The following is a 17,311-nucleotide window of genomic DNA, read 5'->3' on the forward strand; positions in this document are numbered from 1 at the left end:
TTTGTAGTCTCAGTAAATTTGCTAGTAGATCTTAATATATTAATGAAAGAATGAATGTGATCAATCTTCAGTTACTTTTTTTTTCTTTTTCAAATGTGTCAATCATTGAAAATCTTTATGATAAAAGAAGGAGCTTAGACTTTTCCAAAAGTCTTCTTTGGTTCTTTGTCTGTTTCCTTGATATGCTTTGCATAACATGACTACATACAGGAAATCAGTTGTGCCAACACAAGGGGAAACTGGTTTTGTGGAAATTATTCATGTATTTCTTACGTAAAGAGCATCATTTTTTCTGCTCTTTAACATTTGTGTATTTACACTGATAAACAGATTAGCCTGTTGTGACAAAAAGTGTTGGTATTTGTGACACTACTATGTCATAAAACCTATCAAAAAGCTAATGTCAGTTCTAACTGAGGCATTGTAGCAACTCTGTTAAATGTTACAATTCTGTATTTAAAGCTTTTATTAATAATCCACATAGTTTACTTAAACAGGGAATAGACTCTATTTCCATAGTACTGCAGATTAAATCCCATCCATTTACCATCTCTGAACCCAACAAAGAATGTGATATTTGTCTTTCTTTTCTGGCTCTGCCATCTCTAAAATAGCTATACTGATTTGCAGGTTTGCAGTTGGCAAGCTTACCTAGTCTGTAAATGTAAATAGTCATTACAGTTGCTAAAAGTGTTTTAAATTTTACTCATTAGTAAAGAGAAAAAACAGTAAAATATATTAAAACCTACTTTAAAAAATCTCTTAGGGAGGAAAAATAGTAAGTACTAAGTTTAAATATGAAATTTTAATTCAACTTATAACCATAGTTATAAATTGATTATTTATTATAGTCTGATTATTTATTGTGATGTAATCACAGAGCATTTTAATGTTACTTGATCTAGATAATAGTAATAACACCTGTCCATTATAAATGCCAAAATATGTGTAGAGAATATGTCTGTATATAATAATGTCTATATCACTGTAGATTTTTTCTACTTGAATTTTGGTAGTTATTCAGTGGCTGAAACCTGTATGGAAGCAATAACACTGTAGTCAGCTGATTTAAAGGTATTATGTAAGTAGTGTTCAGAAACTTATCTCCATGTCTGGGATTCTTCACATTCCATAAGCCACATGTGATCCAATAAAGGATCAGTTAGAATCTTCCTTATCTTGAACTTGTGCTCTGACATTATATTAAATCATGATTTTGGTAAAAGCTGACCAAGACTCATTGCTAAGTATCATGCCTTTCCTTTTCTCTGTTTCAGCTGAGACAATCCCAGTCATACTGCACAGACACAGAATGCCTTCAGGAATGTGAGTAACTGTTCAGATCAGGTGCATGGAGGTAAAATAAACAGCAGTAATTAAAATATAGTCTGACAGGTCTTTAAAATGCAACAGTTGATTTAATGTTATAGGAACATATTACATTAGAACAAATATAAAATTCGCATGTTGGGGAGGTAATTTGTGAGAATCTGTGATGTGGGTGGACATTTGTACATTGGAAGCACTGTGTGGAAACAGCATTGGTGAGAAGCCTGAAGGTGTTGATATACCAGTACGACCATTAATCAGGTCCCAAGCATTAGTGAATCTTCCATTAGCCTCCAAATAGGATGATCTGGGGAATGATAGGGGAAACTTTGGAGGGGGCTTTATTTGACCTCCTTACAGGCATAGCAGCCTAACCAGTGAAGACTAGAATGGAGCACAGACCCCCCCCCCATACACGTGTTCACAACTGGGGCTGGGTGACACTGTCAATACTGTGAACCCTCTACTCCTCTGTGAAGGAGTTCCCCCCCTGCTTTGACTCAAGGTGACATGCACTGTGACTGTATTTCTGTTGACTTGGTGGCTGTGTAGTTAATGAAGCAAAGGACTGATGTGTACACTTCCTTGGAATTTGCTGTGAAATACATCAAAAAACCTCTCCCAAACAGTGGGATAGTCAAATGTTACTAGCATCTGCACTGAAGCATAGCTGGTCAGAGCTTATGCAGTAATGAAAGCTTGCCCTGAGGCACTGTGTTTACACTTTTCATGATCTAGAGAGAACATTGCCAAATGTTTATAAATAAAAATGAAGTGGATCTGTTTCTCCTATATTGTTTTACCGATTGAGCATATGAACTGACTGAATTAGCTTGCATCAGGACTACTGTAATGCTGAGGGAGCAGTGAGCACCTGAGCAGTGTTCCTGGAAGCAAGAGCTGCTGGTGCCATTGTCTTCTGCAGGTCTAGGAGCAGTGCAGGCGAAGTTTCCAGGATCTTGGGAAGAGAGCCTTTTTTCACTCTTTGTTCCTCCCTCTTCGCTCCCCTGTGAAACCTGTTTAGAGATGGGCATCTAACTCGGACTTGCTCTGTGCTCTCCCGGTGTGAAACCGCCACAGACTCATTGCTGTGCTGGGCTGAAGGGAGAAAACTGTGTAAAACCTGGAAAAAAAGACAGTGGGACACAGGTCCTGTAGAGTACTGCTGGTTTACTCTTTCTTTATGGGCTTTCCGAGTTATGCAGTCCGTGACTTCCCGCACCCCTTCTCTCCCAGATGCACCTGTCCAGGGCCAGACTTTTTAGTCTCCCACACCTTAGACTTCTATGTCTTTTTTTTTTTTTAATCACAGACATGTAAGAGAGGGAAAGCAGCAGATGACGAGAGACAGAATATTTTCTCTATTGGAAGTAGACAAGACAGGCTGTGCTGCTTTCTGAGCTTTAGTCCACAGTCAAAACCAAGCAATGGTAGGTCATTCTCACTCGAGCCTTGGGAGGCTTGCATCATCAATGTTTATGAAGCTCTTAGACGAAAGACTTTATAAATTAGTAAGTTCTGATATGTGTGGGCACAAAGCTTGTGGGACAGCTTTCATGTTACCAAGCTGTAGTACAGTGGAGATTTGAATGGTTTGCGACAAATAGCTTTCCATCCTGAAAGAGATCCTTGCAATGACTGTCTGTGCAGATGCAAACAATTTGGCAGCAATTGTTCCAAACCAGTGGTTTGTTTCAAAAACCAAAGCAAAAATTATAGAGTAAATCCTCTTCTATGTTATTATATTGCCTTAAATTTAGGTCCAGCAAAGGTATTTTCCTGCTGATGCAATGGCACTGCCTGCCTGTGTGTCAGATTATTTTGTGATGCTTCTGTGATTCTGTGCTTGCACCAGTCTGTAAGACCCCCAGGAGTCAAAGGCAAAAATAAACAGATTTAGCCTGGAGAAACTTTTAGAGGTGTTTTCAGAGGCAGATTAAAACAATTCTGGGCCAGTCTTCTGTCTGTTGCTTCATCCTGTTCTGATGAGCTGTACAGTGATGAGCTTATGTTTGGGGCGGGTCTCTTCTTCCCTAAGTCCCACAGCTCCATTTCCTGTTACTTGCTGACTTTGATTCCTCATTTCAGAACCTCAGTATGAAGAAGCTTGTTTCACTCCCACCCATTTGCTCAGTTCCAGGATTTGGTCTTCCTTTTGGAAGCAGAGCTGGGAATGTTGTCATACAGATTTTTAAATTGCAAGGTTGTGAAATAACTGATCAGATGTATGTGGTTTTGTTTTGGGAGACGTCAGGGCTGGAGTTCAGACAATGTCACAGCAGTGTCATGTGTTATGATGTTGCTACGAGCTGGAAGTTCTCAGAAACACCTCAGTTGATTCTTCCTGAGTATGCCTTGTTTTTTCAACCCTTTGATTTCTGTTCTTTTTTTAGATTTTTGGAGCCATATCAGAGCAGTAGTACCAGGGCTTCCTCATTCACATTTTTATGTTATCTATAAATTCTTATTTATTGTTGTTGGCACCATTCTGTCATCATGACTACTCTGCAGAGAGTTTCCTGCCAGGGTCAGGACCAGTGCTTTTGGAAGCATACAGAAAGATGTGAGCACCACTTCAATAAGCATTTGGGTACGCTGCTTCATGGCTGTTCTTCTGCTGATTCTCTGCTGTGATATTACAGTGTGTATCAGAGTCTGGTGACTGTTGCCTCAATTTCAGTGGCTGCCTTGCAGAAAAAAAAAGGCTGTAAGTTTTGAATAGGCGTTTAATATTCTCTGGGGAATGCTTATGCTTAGCAAATCAGAAGATCTTACAGTTTCCCTTGAAGTGAAGAATAAGAGTGATAAGAGTCTAATGCAAGTGGAGCATGGAAGTTCTCTGACGTGTGTGGCAGTTGCAACATCAGTGGTTCATCCAGCCCAGGGAGGATCCCAGCTGGTACTGATCTGCTCTGATGGCTCATGGCCCTTCACAGTCAGCCTTCTGTGTCAAAGGAAATGAGGGGCCACTGCGTGAGTTTTTTTCTGTGTTCTAGCAATTCCCAGATGTTGTGACCTTGATTTGCCACATCCATATTTTCAACACTGTTGTCAGTGCTCTGCTAGCTTGTAATATGGTCAGAGATGACTGTCTTGAATGTTGTCTACTCTACTTCCAAATTTCTATGTAATTTAAAATGCATACATATCTGTGATTCATCTTGAGTTGTACTCATCTAGGGGAGTCACAGCCGCTAATCTAACAGCATGAAACATCTGCCAACTCTTCCCTCCCTTTTCTGGTAATTCCCTTCTCCCTTTCTCTGCTCCAGTCCTTTTTGGCTTTCTTCAGGTTACTTATCCCTGCCTTTGAGAGGGTCAGCTTGCTGGCATTATCTGCTGAAGGTCCCGCAGGCTCTTTATCTTCCCTGTTGATTCATTTGTAAGATACCTCTCTTCATACAATTTCTTGCCTTTCTTTCACAGAACAGACAATGCTTAAAACACCATGAAAAAAGGAAGATACAAGTCAGAGAGCCTGCTTTTGGCTTTCCACATGCAGATGTTAAACAGTAAAAAGATCCAAAAGGAGATATTTCTACCATGAGAGGACAGACAAAAAGCACCATGTGGAATATACTTTTACAGTAATAGAAATACAGTCTATCCTCTTTTTCTTTAGAATGCAACCTTCCCATTTTTCTCTGAGAAAATACTCATTTATGTGTTCTAGTCTCTGTTTCTACAGGAAAAAGCAAGTCCAAGAACTGTATGTCATACATGGAGCAACAAATAGGATTCACCGTAGTCATTAACTCCCATGGGAGTTAATCCCATAATCTCAGAACAGCTCCTAATAAAGCTTTCTCCTGCACAGAGGTAATTCAGCCATGGTGTAAAAAAAAAATAAAATTCCAGGTTACCACAGGGGCACAGACTCATTCAGAAGTGTGTGGATATATATGTATGCTGAGCCCAGGGGACCAGATACTCTAAAAATAAAGATCTTGGGCTGGATTCAATGTTGTATGGAAAGGCAGGTTAGAGACTGTGTTTCACGTCACTGCGTGACATGAGAATATGTACTGCTACATTCTGTACTAGTGGGTGTCTCCTGGGCATTGGAGGTTAATAACCAGATCCATCCATCGAATTGGGTGGTGGCAGGAACATTCATCTCAGAACAGGACAATCTTCTGTCTATCTGGAAATACCAGAAAATACTATCCACCAGTGCTCTTAGAGGATAACCTTTATTCTTCAAGGAATCAAAAAACCACTTCTAAATTATCCGCAAAAAATATCCATTAAAAGCACTGTGGCTGTGAACTATTAAAAAAAATATTTTTTTTCTTCTGCCCATCAGCATGAATTCCATCCTGCTTGGTTTCAGCTTCACTCAACTGTTCTTTATCCATAAGCTGGCCTTATCTGATTATTTTGTGATCTCAGGGATGGAGGTCTTTGTAGTAAAAGATTGTTGTCTTCTAACTGCTTCCAGTATCTGAAACAGCTTCTTGTCTGTTCTCTTGATTTGTGATGCAAAGCTTTGAAAAGTGTGTTTCACCCCAGCTATATGAAACTTTGCTTATCCTCATTTCCTTAAGACATTAAAGGAACAGATTCTGAAATACCTCACATCCTTATTAAAGCACATGGTCATTTGTGAGAGATGTGGGTTTAACAGTTCTTGAATAGTGTAAACAGTCTTGTGGCTGTTTCAGTATCTGGCGTGCCTTGAGTAGGCAGTACAGGGCCAAGCTGTGTTAGATCAGCTGTTGTCTTGCTTAACTTAGTTCAGAATGTTTCAGCGCATTTGGTTCCATCTAAACCATATTGCAATGCAGGCTGGAAGAAACTGTCTTGCATGAATGCCTGTGGTTTCCCTCCGTGGTTCCTTCTGCTCCCTTCCCTGACCTGTAGCATGAGCTGACCCAGCAGCATTTGCTCTACCCCAACTTTTGTTTAACCACAGACCCTAAGTGCACTAAGGTTCAGCAAAAATTCCAGAAGGCAGTCTGACTAGTCCCTGTTTCTCTGCATTGTATGGGGAATCCTGACTAACAGATAAGCTTAATTTTCAGTATTCCACCAAATGCTGAGATTAGCTCAGACTGGTTAGAGCATGGTGTTAATATCATCAAGGTTGTGGGTTCAATCCCTGTAGGGTTAGGTTTGATGATCCTCATGGGTCTTTTCCAACTCAGAATATTCTATGAAATCTGTGAAATTTCTACTGGGCTATGTACATGTATGCCAAAGCAGGTACCTAAGGCTTTCTTACTTGTTGCTGAAGGTAGTCTCAGGGTGGCTATTAATGTTGTCTGGAAGCCTCAAATTAAAGCAGTTGTTCTTTTCATACCAAAGTATATGCTAGTTTCCTGGATTTCATATATAAAGATCATTCAAGGTTTAAAATATTGATATATGATACTGATAACAATAATATTCTGCTCAACAACACTGCAGGTCTAAACTTTTACAGTCACAATTCCACATGCTTTCTGAATCAATTATGTATAAGAGTTTAATGTCTGTATTTTGGACACTGAAAAGGCAAGAACGGTTTCATTTGCTCATATATGTAATGGTAGTGTTTGTGTTGTGAGAAGCATGAGCTTCTATAATACATGGGTCTTTTTCTTCTTTGACATTTTTAAGTGCATGTGATGTCAGTAAAGGACATCAGTCCGACAGCCCCAGCTCATGAAACTTTATTCCCAGGACAGCAGTGTGGTGAATGGCATAGCTGTGAGCTTCCCCACAGTGCCCCTCTACTGTGTTAGGAACAAACTATTTCCATAGCAGAGCCTCTGTTGGAAATGCTACCCAGGAGGACGGTGATGAGAGTGGTTCTGTTGTATCAGCATCAGCCTCAAGGAAATTACTCCAGCAGCTCACTGGGTATAAGTCATCTAGCAAATGTTAAATAAGAACAACTTCCAACCAATACTGAATCCAGACTAGACTCCATAGTGAGATGATCCACACGAGTTGAGACAACTGAAAAACCTGACAGACACTAGTGTCTCTGGGGAGTTTTCTGAATGTTAAAGTTTTCAACTTGGGTAATAAAATAGAACAGCTCTTCTCTTTCTGAAGGTTATTCATTATAGCTCTCTATTTATTGCTCTATATTAATTGATGATCATTAATGAAGCTGTTAAAACTTTGCAGACTGTGATAAAGATCCATGTAAGTACTATAGGTAATTAACTGTACATTGGTTTACACTTCAGCTGACAACATTAGTTACTGTTTTATCATTTGAAATTATGTTTCAGAGGAGAAAAGTTGTTTTAAAATGTGCAGGTATTTGCAAGAGCTTGTTGATCCCAAAAGACTAACCACCCATTTCCATCCTGAGGGAACTTTCTAAGTTTATTTCTACGTGTTGATGACTCAAACATTGTATATGAAAATTGGGTGTAAAATTTTTACACTGTGTTCCTGGGCTTCACTTTTTAATGTATCTCTACGGCACTTTTTCCTTTCCTGGTAGATACATTTTTCTTGATGCTAACAGAAATGCCACATGACCTGGATGATCAGTCATGAAGATCTGACATATTGACACCGACACTTGTTTGAACAAACTCTCAAGAAATAACTTACAGCAGTCAACAAACTGATAATCATTAGTTTTCTCCCTTCTTGTAGAATTAGAATGTTCTCTGTGTGGGGCCTAACAATAGAGTCTAAGCTCTCTTTAGTCATTTTCTTCTATTTGTTTGAGGCAAAAAACAAAGACCATCACATATACAGGTTTTTTTCCCACATAAATATATTTTGCATCAAGTTTGATTTCTTAAACACAAAATGTGCGTTTGTCATCTCCATGTCACCAAGAGTTAATTTGAACTAAGAAATACTCATGATGATTCTGAAAAGACCAGTGAAATCTTATGAAAATAGATTCTCTTTTCAAATGGATAAGAAATGTGATAAAAGAACAGTGTAATGCTAATGAAGAATTAATGTCTCAAAGTGAAAATGAGGGACTAACCAGAAAACTCAATCGAAAAGTATTTCAGGGTTTTTTTCTGAGACTTATATTGCATTTTTGTTTTCATTTTGGGAAAAGAACTCTGCTGTCACTATGTGTTATAACTTGAGTTTTCCTTATCTGTAGTGCCAGGACCAAACTCATCCAGTGACAATGGCATCAGCTTCGCCATGATAATGATGGCATGGGTCGTGATTGCACTTGTCTTGTTCTTACTGAGACCAAATAATCTAAGAGGATCAAACACAGCCGGAAAGCCAACCAGCCAACATAATGTAAGTGCATCTTCAAGGGAGATTCTATAATAGTAATTAATTTTTTTCTTCTGTTTTTCCCCCCTTTATTTTCTTGGAACTCCATTAGAAATGAAAATGAGTAAAACCAAAGGGAAAGTAGAATCACGAAGGCCAAGTGTGAGGCCTGCCATGGGATGGAGCAGGCATGAGTGACTAAGTGTGGATCATAGTGTTCTCTGGACACTGTCTATCCCTGCTTGGAACTGCCTTCTTATGTGTGAGGGGACAATCACAGCTTTAAGAGAAGTCAGTAAACAAAATTACAGCATAAAACAGAGAAGGTGATCTTCAGAAAAATCCCTATCGATGCAGGAAACAGTATAGTTCTTTGATGCTCCTTTACTCTAAACATTTAAAGACACACTGAAAGATCATAAAAGAAAGCACAGTGTAACGCTTCTGAGGTCTTTTACTGCTAAATCCTCTTACGTGAAACACTGTTTTTAATTCTATACCTACTTTTTTCTTTCTTTTCCTCCTTTCTTCCCCCAAGGGACAAGAACCACCAGCCCCACCAGTGGACTAGAGCGTTCAGTATTGGAAAAGTTCAGCAGCTAAAACCTTGCATGACCAAATGAACGAAGTGACCAGATTACTCCTAACACCCATTCAATACTGTTTTCTTTTCTCATTTGTATAGAGCAGAATTATCATTCAGCAATCTTCATGAGCTGCTTTTAGCAACTTCAATTTTTTAAGTTAATTTTTGCTTTGTATGTTATTACAATTCCTAGTAGATTGTAATTTGAATAATGATAAGGCATTGTGGGGGTTTTTTGGTTGTTACTGTTACTACGGACGTTCCACTCAGTCTCTTTCTGTTACAGTGATCTTAATTTCTTTGATGTGATTTTTGATATTCATTGAAAGAAAAAGAAAATCCCAGTGCATCTATAATAATGGAGGGTTACTGACCTTTCTTCAGATTAATTCATATTTCTTCTCCAGTATGCTTTTGAGAGTTATATTATGGTTGGAAGCATTAACTTAGTTATGTGGTGAAAAATAGAAATTATTTTATATTTGCCCTGGGTTCGGAGCAACTTTTAGTCTGGTCTTTGGACCACTAACATAGTTTTCAGGGTTGTTGGCAAAAGCACAGATTGTCCACTAGAATTATAATCTTTCTCTGTGTGCGCACATAAGTGAATGTGACAATTGCCACTGTCAAAGCTTTGACCTATATATTGGGAACTTTACACAGAAGATTATACCACCAAAAAAACATTAATTTAGTCTTGTTCATATATATATCTTATTCAATATGTTGTCAAAAAACATATTCTAAAACCAGATGTGTTTACTTATAGACTTTATGAAAAGAGAAATTTAGTAAGAAGAACTTGGTAGAATTTTTTGTCCTGGTATAGTCTTTTAATAATTAGTACCTTAACAAGTTTTTAGCCATGACGTAATGTATATTGGACAGGATGAAATCATACCAAGGAGTTACCAAGGTTACCAACTTTTGGTATACAACATGTTCTGAATTATTCAGGTTTTTTCACCTGTGTGTTGTCAGCAGTTCTTAACATTTCATCCTTATCTACTAGTTGTAATTGTAGAATAACAAACTCGCAGATGACCACATATGGCATGTCTTTTCCCTCTGACGTTTGAGTGTGTGTGTGGTGTGTTTATGTGTGTGTATGTGTGGCTGTGCACACACCTGTGCACGTCCCATTGTAGCAAATGGGAATGAGTTTTTTTATGTACATTAATTTAAAAACATTTTAAAGATGTACAGAAAAGCGACACTGTATATTTTTCTTGTTCAATTTGAAAAATTGATGAGAATAATGTAAAGAACATTTTTATGCTACCAACATGAAGCTTCTTTCCTTAAAGGTCAGTAGAACAGACATATGGAAATTCAAAGCCTTACTCTACAAACCTTTATTCCATGAGGACTGTAGTTACGGAGCTGAAGGGACTAACTGTTAAAGTGCAAAAAGGTTTGTATTAACAGGCTCTAACAAAAATCTTGCACCAGATCCCATGGTTGACAGATACACGGTTTTCCTCCTCAGGGTTAATGGTGGGCCAGCTAAGCCTCCTGGTAAAGGTACAGTGTAGACTTGAAAAAAGGCTTCTGTGATTTGGTGTAATTGACCTTTGAATTTCTGTGAAATAGTATGCTCCTAAGCATAGGAGCATGTATAAAAAATTAAGTAAAAAAAAAAAAGATTGGGCCATGTGCTCTCTTTGACATCAGTGCAGTGCCACGTAAAGTAATGAAACCGCAGCAGAGAAGCTGAGAGAATTTGTCCTGTTATGTCTAATAGTGTACAGGCCACAAACACTGTGTAAAGATGTCACTGGGACAAGCACTCTGACTGTGCTTGCTTTTTGCCTTCCATGTACATTTATATTTGGGATACTATTTTGATCAGAACAAGTAATACAGCATCATTTTGTTGAACCAACAAGGAAACATATATAATCTCCAACAGTGACCTTTTCTCCAAGGATTTTTGGCCAGAATTCTTCACTATTGGAGGCATAAAACAAGTTTCCAATTGATTAAAAAGCCAACTGAAACATGCTTCTATTCAGACAGAGCACCACTCCTCATCCTGTTGGAAGTTGGTGAGATTTACAGGAGATGCTCCTCACTTGTGAGGATCAGTCTTCCTTTACTTAAATGTCTGTGTACGTATTTATAAAACTCACCATTTGCACCCAGCTCTAAGAGTCTTGGCAACTGAACTTTTTGTTCAGAGGAATGTTGTGTTTTACGTTTAAATGAAGTATCTTTGCTTGATTCCTCTAAGTAATTGTCCCAGTGATTTTATACATGTATGCTTTCCTCATGTAAATTGCTATTTTAAAATTTTCTATGTAAAAGAAAAAAAATTGGAAATATTTTATTGTAAAGTGTTTTACTAAAGAGCCAGGCCACTATCCCACATCAAAACATATGCCTTTTAAATTCAGATACTGTCTTCAAGATAAAACCTGCAGATCACCACTCTTAATTAAAATAAAAGTGACTAACCTTAGGACTGTACTTTGCCACTCTTATTTGGGTTAAATGGTGCCTTACTCATCAAGTAGTTGCACTGAAGTTTGTGGGACTACTCTGAGGTAAAGTACTAGTAGCAGCTTTAGTAAGGGTGGCAGAAATCTGGCCTTTAGTTATATAATTTGCAATTAAATAATTGTATCATGGTTACAGATGTTTATGGTAAATTTTGAGAAGTGTGGAAGAGATTAGTGGTATGAAAAGCTCCAAGATACAATCAGTTCTGTAATGATGGTTTTAAGCTTGGTTAGTAAAAGATGCAAGTTGTAGCAACTTGGGAAATAGGGAGGGAAGTTTACAATTATACCTTAGCTTAGAACTTTGTTAAAACAATAGTATTTTTAGAGTCTGCTTAACACAGTTATTATACTCTGAAATGAGAAATCATATGTATTCATGTATTGTCTACAGATCACTTAGCCTTGTAATATCCATGATTGAAGAAGGAAGAGTGATGATGTCATGTACTTAATGTAAATCAGTGGTTTAAAATATCTGAATTATGCCAAACAAAAAATCATCTGTGCCATTTGCGGTTTCCTAGTAATCTTTTACTGAGTACTTGGATTGGGGTAAAGGGCTTGTACTATGCACTTTTTATTGACCTAACAAAATAAATAGCAATCATTAGTAAACTTTTGTCTTTGTCTTTTACTGCACCAACCTATCAATTTCTAAGGTAATTGGAAATCATCTATAACTAAGTGTAGTAAAAATAGTGTGTCACCTGTGTAAGTTTTAAAACGTAAATTCTAACTTTTCTGATGGACACTTGTCTTCTGTATGTATCTCAAGCAAGCCAGAACAAATTACAAGCAGGTTCCAAGGTTTAAGATACTTTGATGACTAACATGGATGTCTCTGCCTTTTACTCTTTGAAGTAGTTATGCAACCTAAGGAGTTAGAAATAGTACAGTAAGAAAAGTGATGACAGAGGCCAAATATGCTGATTGTGTTGCTTCATTTTAGATCAAATCCTACTACTTTGGGATTTGCAGTCTATCTTCTAGTTCTGTATCTTGGCAGTGTTGAACCCAGAGCTGCTCTGAGGAAGGAAGATGCTGCAATGGATCCAAGGCAGCACGTAGGAGTAGCGGATACCTGCTGCTTCCTCACTGTTCCCATGGAATGCAGCACTTTTCTTCCTCCAGAAGCAGAGCACAAAATGCTGAGCACCACCTCAGCAGCAACTCAAATCCCTTGTTAGGGATTTCTGTTTTAATCCAAGGAAAAAAAGGGAGAATGCCAGGGTAGCATTAGGGTTTAAAATATTATTATTTAAAATAATATACAGTTATCCAGAGATAGTGGCAATAAATACCACTAATTCAGAATCATAAACAAAATCAGAATGTATTTTTAGTAACAATAGTAGTAATAAAAATTTAGTAACAAATGCCTTAGGCATTTGAGTTGATCTAGAAAGTATATGATCTTAATCAGAGATCATTAATGTCTGCTTATCAAGATTTACCCTTTTACTCAAACATGACATTATAAATAACCCGTAAAACCAAAGCTAAACTTTACTTATAGGTACAACAACACAACTCTTACCAACTTCCAGGGAGTTACACTCGGAACATCAGCTGGAGATTTGTCTCTTCATACAAAAAGAGAAACTGAACATGTGTTACTTGATCTTGTATGAAAATTATTGCCAACTCCCATACCAAGCACTTTGTAGTAATATATAATAGCTAGAAGAATCTGACTTCCACATTGCCTTTTTAACATGGTTAAGGAGTGTTGACAAAGGGGCTGTCTGAAACAAATGTATTTCAATATTTGACCATGCATATTAATTCACCATATATATTCAGCTTTTTAAAGGTTTCACTCTTCTTGCTTGTATGGAAAATTATACTGTAAAATATTTTATAAAATGTTACTTCAAAATACAGCAATAATTTATAATCAAAGATCACAAGAAGCAATGTTTTTTAAAAAATCTTTTGCATTTATGGGTTTTGTTATTTCATCCTCCAAGCTATAAATGATGAAACAAAGGAATAATTTCTGTGACTGTAGTTTTCAGACTTACACCTGGCTTAAAATTCATGAAGATTATTAATTTCTTCTGGTGTAAAAAAATACCCTAAAGTGTAAAAGATTCTAGAGATGAGAAAATATGTTTCCTAAGCAGACCAACAAAAAAAAACCACCATTGTACAACATGCTGAAGGTCACAGCCATTGGTTCAATATAAAAAGCAGATCTTAGAAAAAGTGTAAGAGAGAAGTTTAGGGAACAACTTGTAGATGAAATGATACACGATAAACTGAATATGATTAGCAGGAAAACAATCCAAAGAAGCCCCCAAAGGACTGGACACTGTTACACCAAATACTGCATGCAACACATCGCAGTCTGCTTTCTTGTGATGATGAATAAAAATCCGGTTTCTTCAGCTCTCCTAGTGATTTAATGCAGCCTTGTTTGAAATAAAAAATCCAAATAATCATTTTCCCACTTCAACAAATATTAGCTTGCAGTTTGAATCACAAATGCATCTTGTCTCTGACACTCCTTCTGGCTGTATGCTTCTGTTGAGCTTCAGTATGTAAGGGAGAGATTTAGCCAAATTTGCTTTTAGCTAGACTGTAACAGTGGATCAAAATTTCACCTTATGTTATGTGAACAACTGTTAAGGCAATGGGACAGCTCAGCTGAGTAAAACCCTTTAAAGAAGGGCCTACAGGACAACTTCTCACCAATGGGGCTGTGATGAAAAGCCATACCTTATCTGGCTGCTCTTACTTCCATTGCGTTAATTTTAGCATTTAAGTTTTCTGTATTGTGTTACTGAAATGGCTGTTACACCTGAAATGGCTCTTCTGCTGGGACCTGTAGGATGCCCCACGTTCAGAAAAGCAATGCTGCGGCCCACAGCACTGGTTCTGAAGGAACAGCTTTGATGTCTGGTGTGAAGTGTGTGGTTTCCAGAAGAACATCAGAAGAGAAAACAAAGGGGAAAAAAAGAGGCATTTACAAAACAATAGACAAGGCCATCAAATGTAATCATGCCTGAAAAGAAGTGTGAATAATTTCTGTGTATACTGAGAGATTTAAATAATCTAATTAGAGGAAGGTCATATACTGGAAAACAAAACATTGTCATGCAGTACCTTAAAGAAGAGGGTCTGAGAGGATGTTCTCATCATAGTTTTCAGGGTGGCCTTCCTCTGACTTTTAAACATTATTTTAATCCTGCATGGCTTTTGTTTTTTGTTTATATTGCAATATTGTTCATGAGTCCAGCTGAAATTATTGTCCATATGTTTTGGGCCCTATGCAAACAGGCACATTGAACCTGACCAGAAATTCGCTGCACAATTGCACTTTGAGGTGCTGGGTGTCACTAACAAAAAAATACTGTATTATATTAACATAGTGGGCAACTGTCAGACTGTTTAGCAATGTCGAAGTTCCAGTGAGCCAGAGAGGTGGAGATGAGGGGAGGGTTTAAGTAGGGACATGCCGGGCAGACAGTGACTCTTGCAATGACACATAATGTTGGCTCTGAGCACACGTAGGAGCTTGGGTCCTCAGCTGTCTGTGTTCAAAAATGGCGTATGGCTTGGTTTGTGCAGCTGTTGGAGCCTTTTCAACACTCATGCCCAGTCTCACAAGTGCTGTATAATCTCTTTAGCTGCATGTCCTTCCTTCCTTCCTCTTAGTGTTGTAAAATACAAAGCATGGATTCAAATACTGATCCAACTGGTCTTCTGGGCACTTTTGTGCCTCAGCCTAGGACTGTTCCTGAGTACCTCAGATTTCCTGGTTACAGGTGGGGTGCCTCCCAGTTGTGCTGTGTCAAAAGTTACAGAAAGGCTTGAGAGACAATGGTGGTTGTTGAATCTGTGTCAGATGTCAGTGTCACAAACTGATTACACAAACACAACTGCCTTTAGTTAATGATCAGCTAAATGTGGTTGGCGATTAGTCTGACATTAAACACTCCCCAGATACGATACAAAACTTCTTTCATATCCAGGGTTCCTTGCTGGCTTTTTCTCTCACCTCCAACATCAGGGTGCCAGGAGATTACACAATCATGCACTCACTTGCTCTTCATTGTCTTCCTTCTCCTTCCCCTCATCCTCCAAATCCTTCATAAATCATGACTTCTCCTTTGCATAATCTAACAACTTGTACATGAGAGGTGAAGAGTGGCATCTCCACCCACCTTTGGCATTCAGATCGCCCTTTGCTTGGTGGTTTCTGGAAAGGCAGAGATGCCTCAAACCCACTCTCCAATATGATGGAAGAGGGATTCATCTGATCTAGTCAACTGCCAATGCTGAAGGAAAACATACACCTGAAATCCCATTCCTCATGGTATTTAGGTTATTGATCCTGCAATGCGAAAGTGTTCACAGCCTACACTGAGCCTTCAAAAAAAATGGAGCAGAACTCACACTTTCATTTTAAAAAATGGCCAGCAGTGGACCAGCCTCATCTATGTTGCAGCACCCCAGGGCTGTGTCTCCAAAGCAACAGGCTTCAGGAGGTTTAATGGTATGCCCTGAAGCCTTATATAAGCTTTATTGCCTCTGCACAGTGTTGTAAAAAACTCTGCATACTGTTAAATGATGGGTCTGCCTGAATGGAAAAAACAAAGAATACCTCATCCAGTAATTCAGAATTTTTGCTGTAAGAAGAGGGAAGACCCAAACTCACTGCTCTTTCCATTGCAGTGCCTTTGAGGCCTGCATTTTCCCCGCCTTCATCTCAGGAGTGTAGGCTATAGGGAAACAAAAGCAGCCCTCATCATCCTTTTCACAGAATCATTTAGGTTGGAAAACACTTCCAAGATCATCTAGTCCAACCTTTCAGGGTTAAGCTGTGCTGTTCTGCAGGAATTCAAGATCCATGTCCCAGGCAGGGGTGTGACAGCCTATCATAAAGATCCTTTGCTATGAGGAAAGGGACAGGGGTCCATTGCCTTATCCAAGGTCTATTCAGACATTCGAAACAGCTCTCAAATCATAGACTATAACCCAGACCTTTCTCCTCCCAGGAAAGAGCCAGGATTACCAGACCTGAAAAATATTCCCTTTGAAACTCTTTGGCAAACTAGCATAGTTGCAGGTGGAAAGTTAGATCCCCATGTTTCTTTATAATCTTCATGACACAGCACTCTCCTGAGGCAAGTATGCCTGAACCTCCCCACCTAGGAAGTCTGAAGCTTTTACCGTCCCTCTTAGCAAACACAGTAGCTAGGAGGTATTAGCTGACTAATGAACAGCTACCCACACATAGAGCAGCAGGCAAAGGGAAGTTGTTCTCACACACATGGCCTTGCACACAATCACTGTACCCTTGCTGTTTGTAGAAAATCCACTCCGTGTGTCAGGCACACACGAAGCATGCTTACCAATACCCTCGGGGGACCACTTAAAAGACCTGAAGTGGGTTTGGCCGTGCCAAGATAGCAACAGGCACATACAGAGGGACCAGATAATGATCTTGCAGTACAAATGTATGCATTCATGGCTATTCTAAGACCAAAGGAGATAGACAGGGAGTTTGAAGAGGATGGTATAGGTGAGACTGACTTGGTAATGACAGCTCACTGAGCTTCTATTTGCTTTGCTTAGGTTTCCTTGGAAAAAAGGTGGACATGTTCAAAATTGAGACATCTGTGCCAATAAGCAGTGAGAAAAGGCATGACTTGTTTTTACTTCAGAATAAACACAGTGAACCCTGCAC

At 38.6% G+C, this 17,311-nt stretch overlaps 1 protein-coding gene across 5 annotated transcripts in view; it reads left to right on the forward strand.

The window, feature by feature from the left end:
• SMIM14 (small integral membrane protein 14) overlaps positions 1-12,231 on the forward strand; it is a 40,352-nt gene extending 28,121 nt beyond the window's left edge. For 3 of the 5 annotated variants that reach the window (XM_064652998.1, XM_064652999.1, XM_064653000.1), the window contains 3 exons: positions 1,278-1,326; positions 8,402-8,550; positions 9,065-12,231. In XM_064652998.1, coding sequence (XP_064509068.1) covers positions 1,278-1,326; positions 8,402-8,550; positions 9,065-9,097 — 231 coding nt within the window. In that variant the 3' untranslated portion in view covers positions 9,098-12,231. Of the gene's footprint in view, positions 1-1,277; positions 1,327-8,401; positions 8,551-9,064 lie in introns of those variants that run through there. The other 2 variants (XR_010430192.1, XR_010430193.1) reach the window with 2 other exon arrangements.
• The last annotated feature ends 5,080 nt before the right edge of the window (positions 12,232-17,311 follow it).

The sequence above is a fragment of the Pseudopipra pipra genome, chromosome 4 (assembly GCF_036250125.1).
Source record: "Pseudopipra pipra isolate bDixPip1 chromosome 4, bDixPip1.hap1, whole genome shotgun sequence".
NCBI lineage: Eukaryota > Metazoa > Chordata > Aves > Passeriformes > Pipridae > Pseudopipra > Pseudopipra pipra.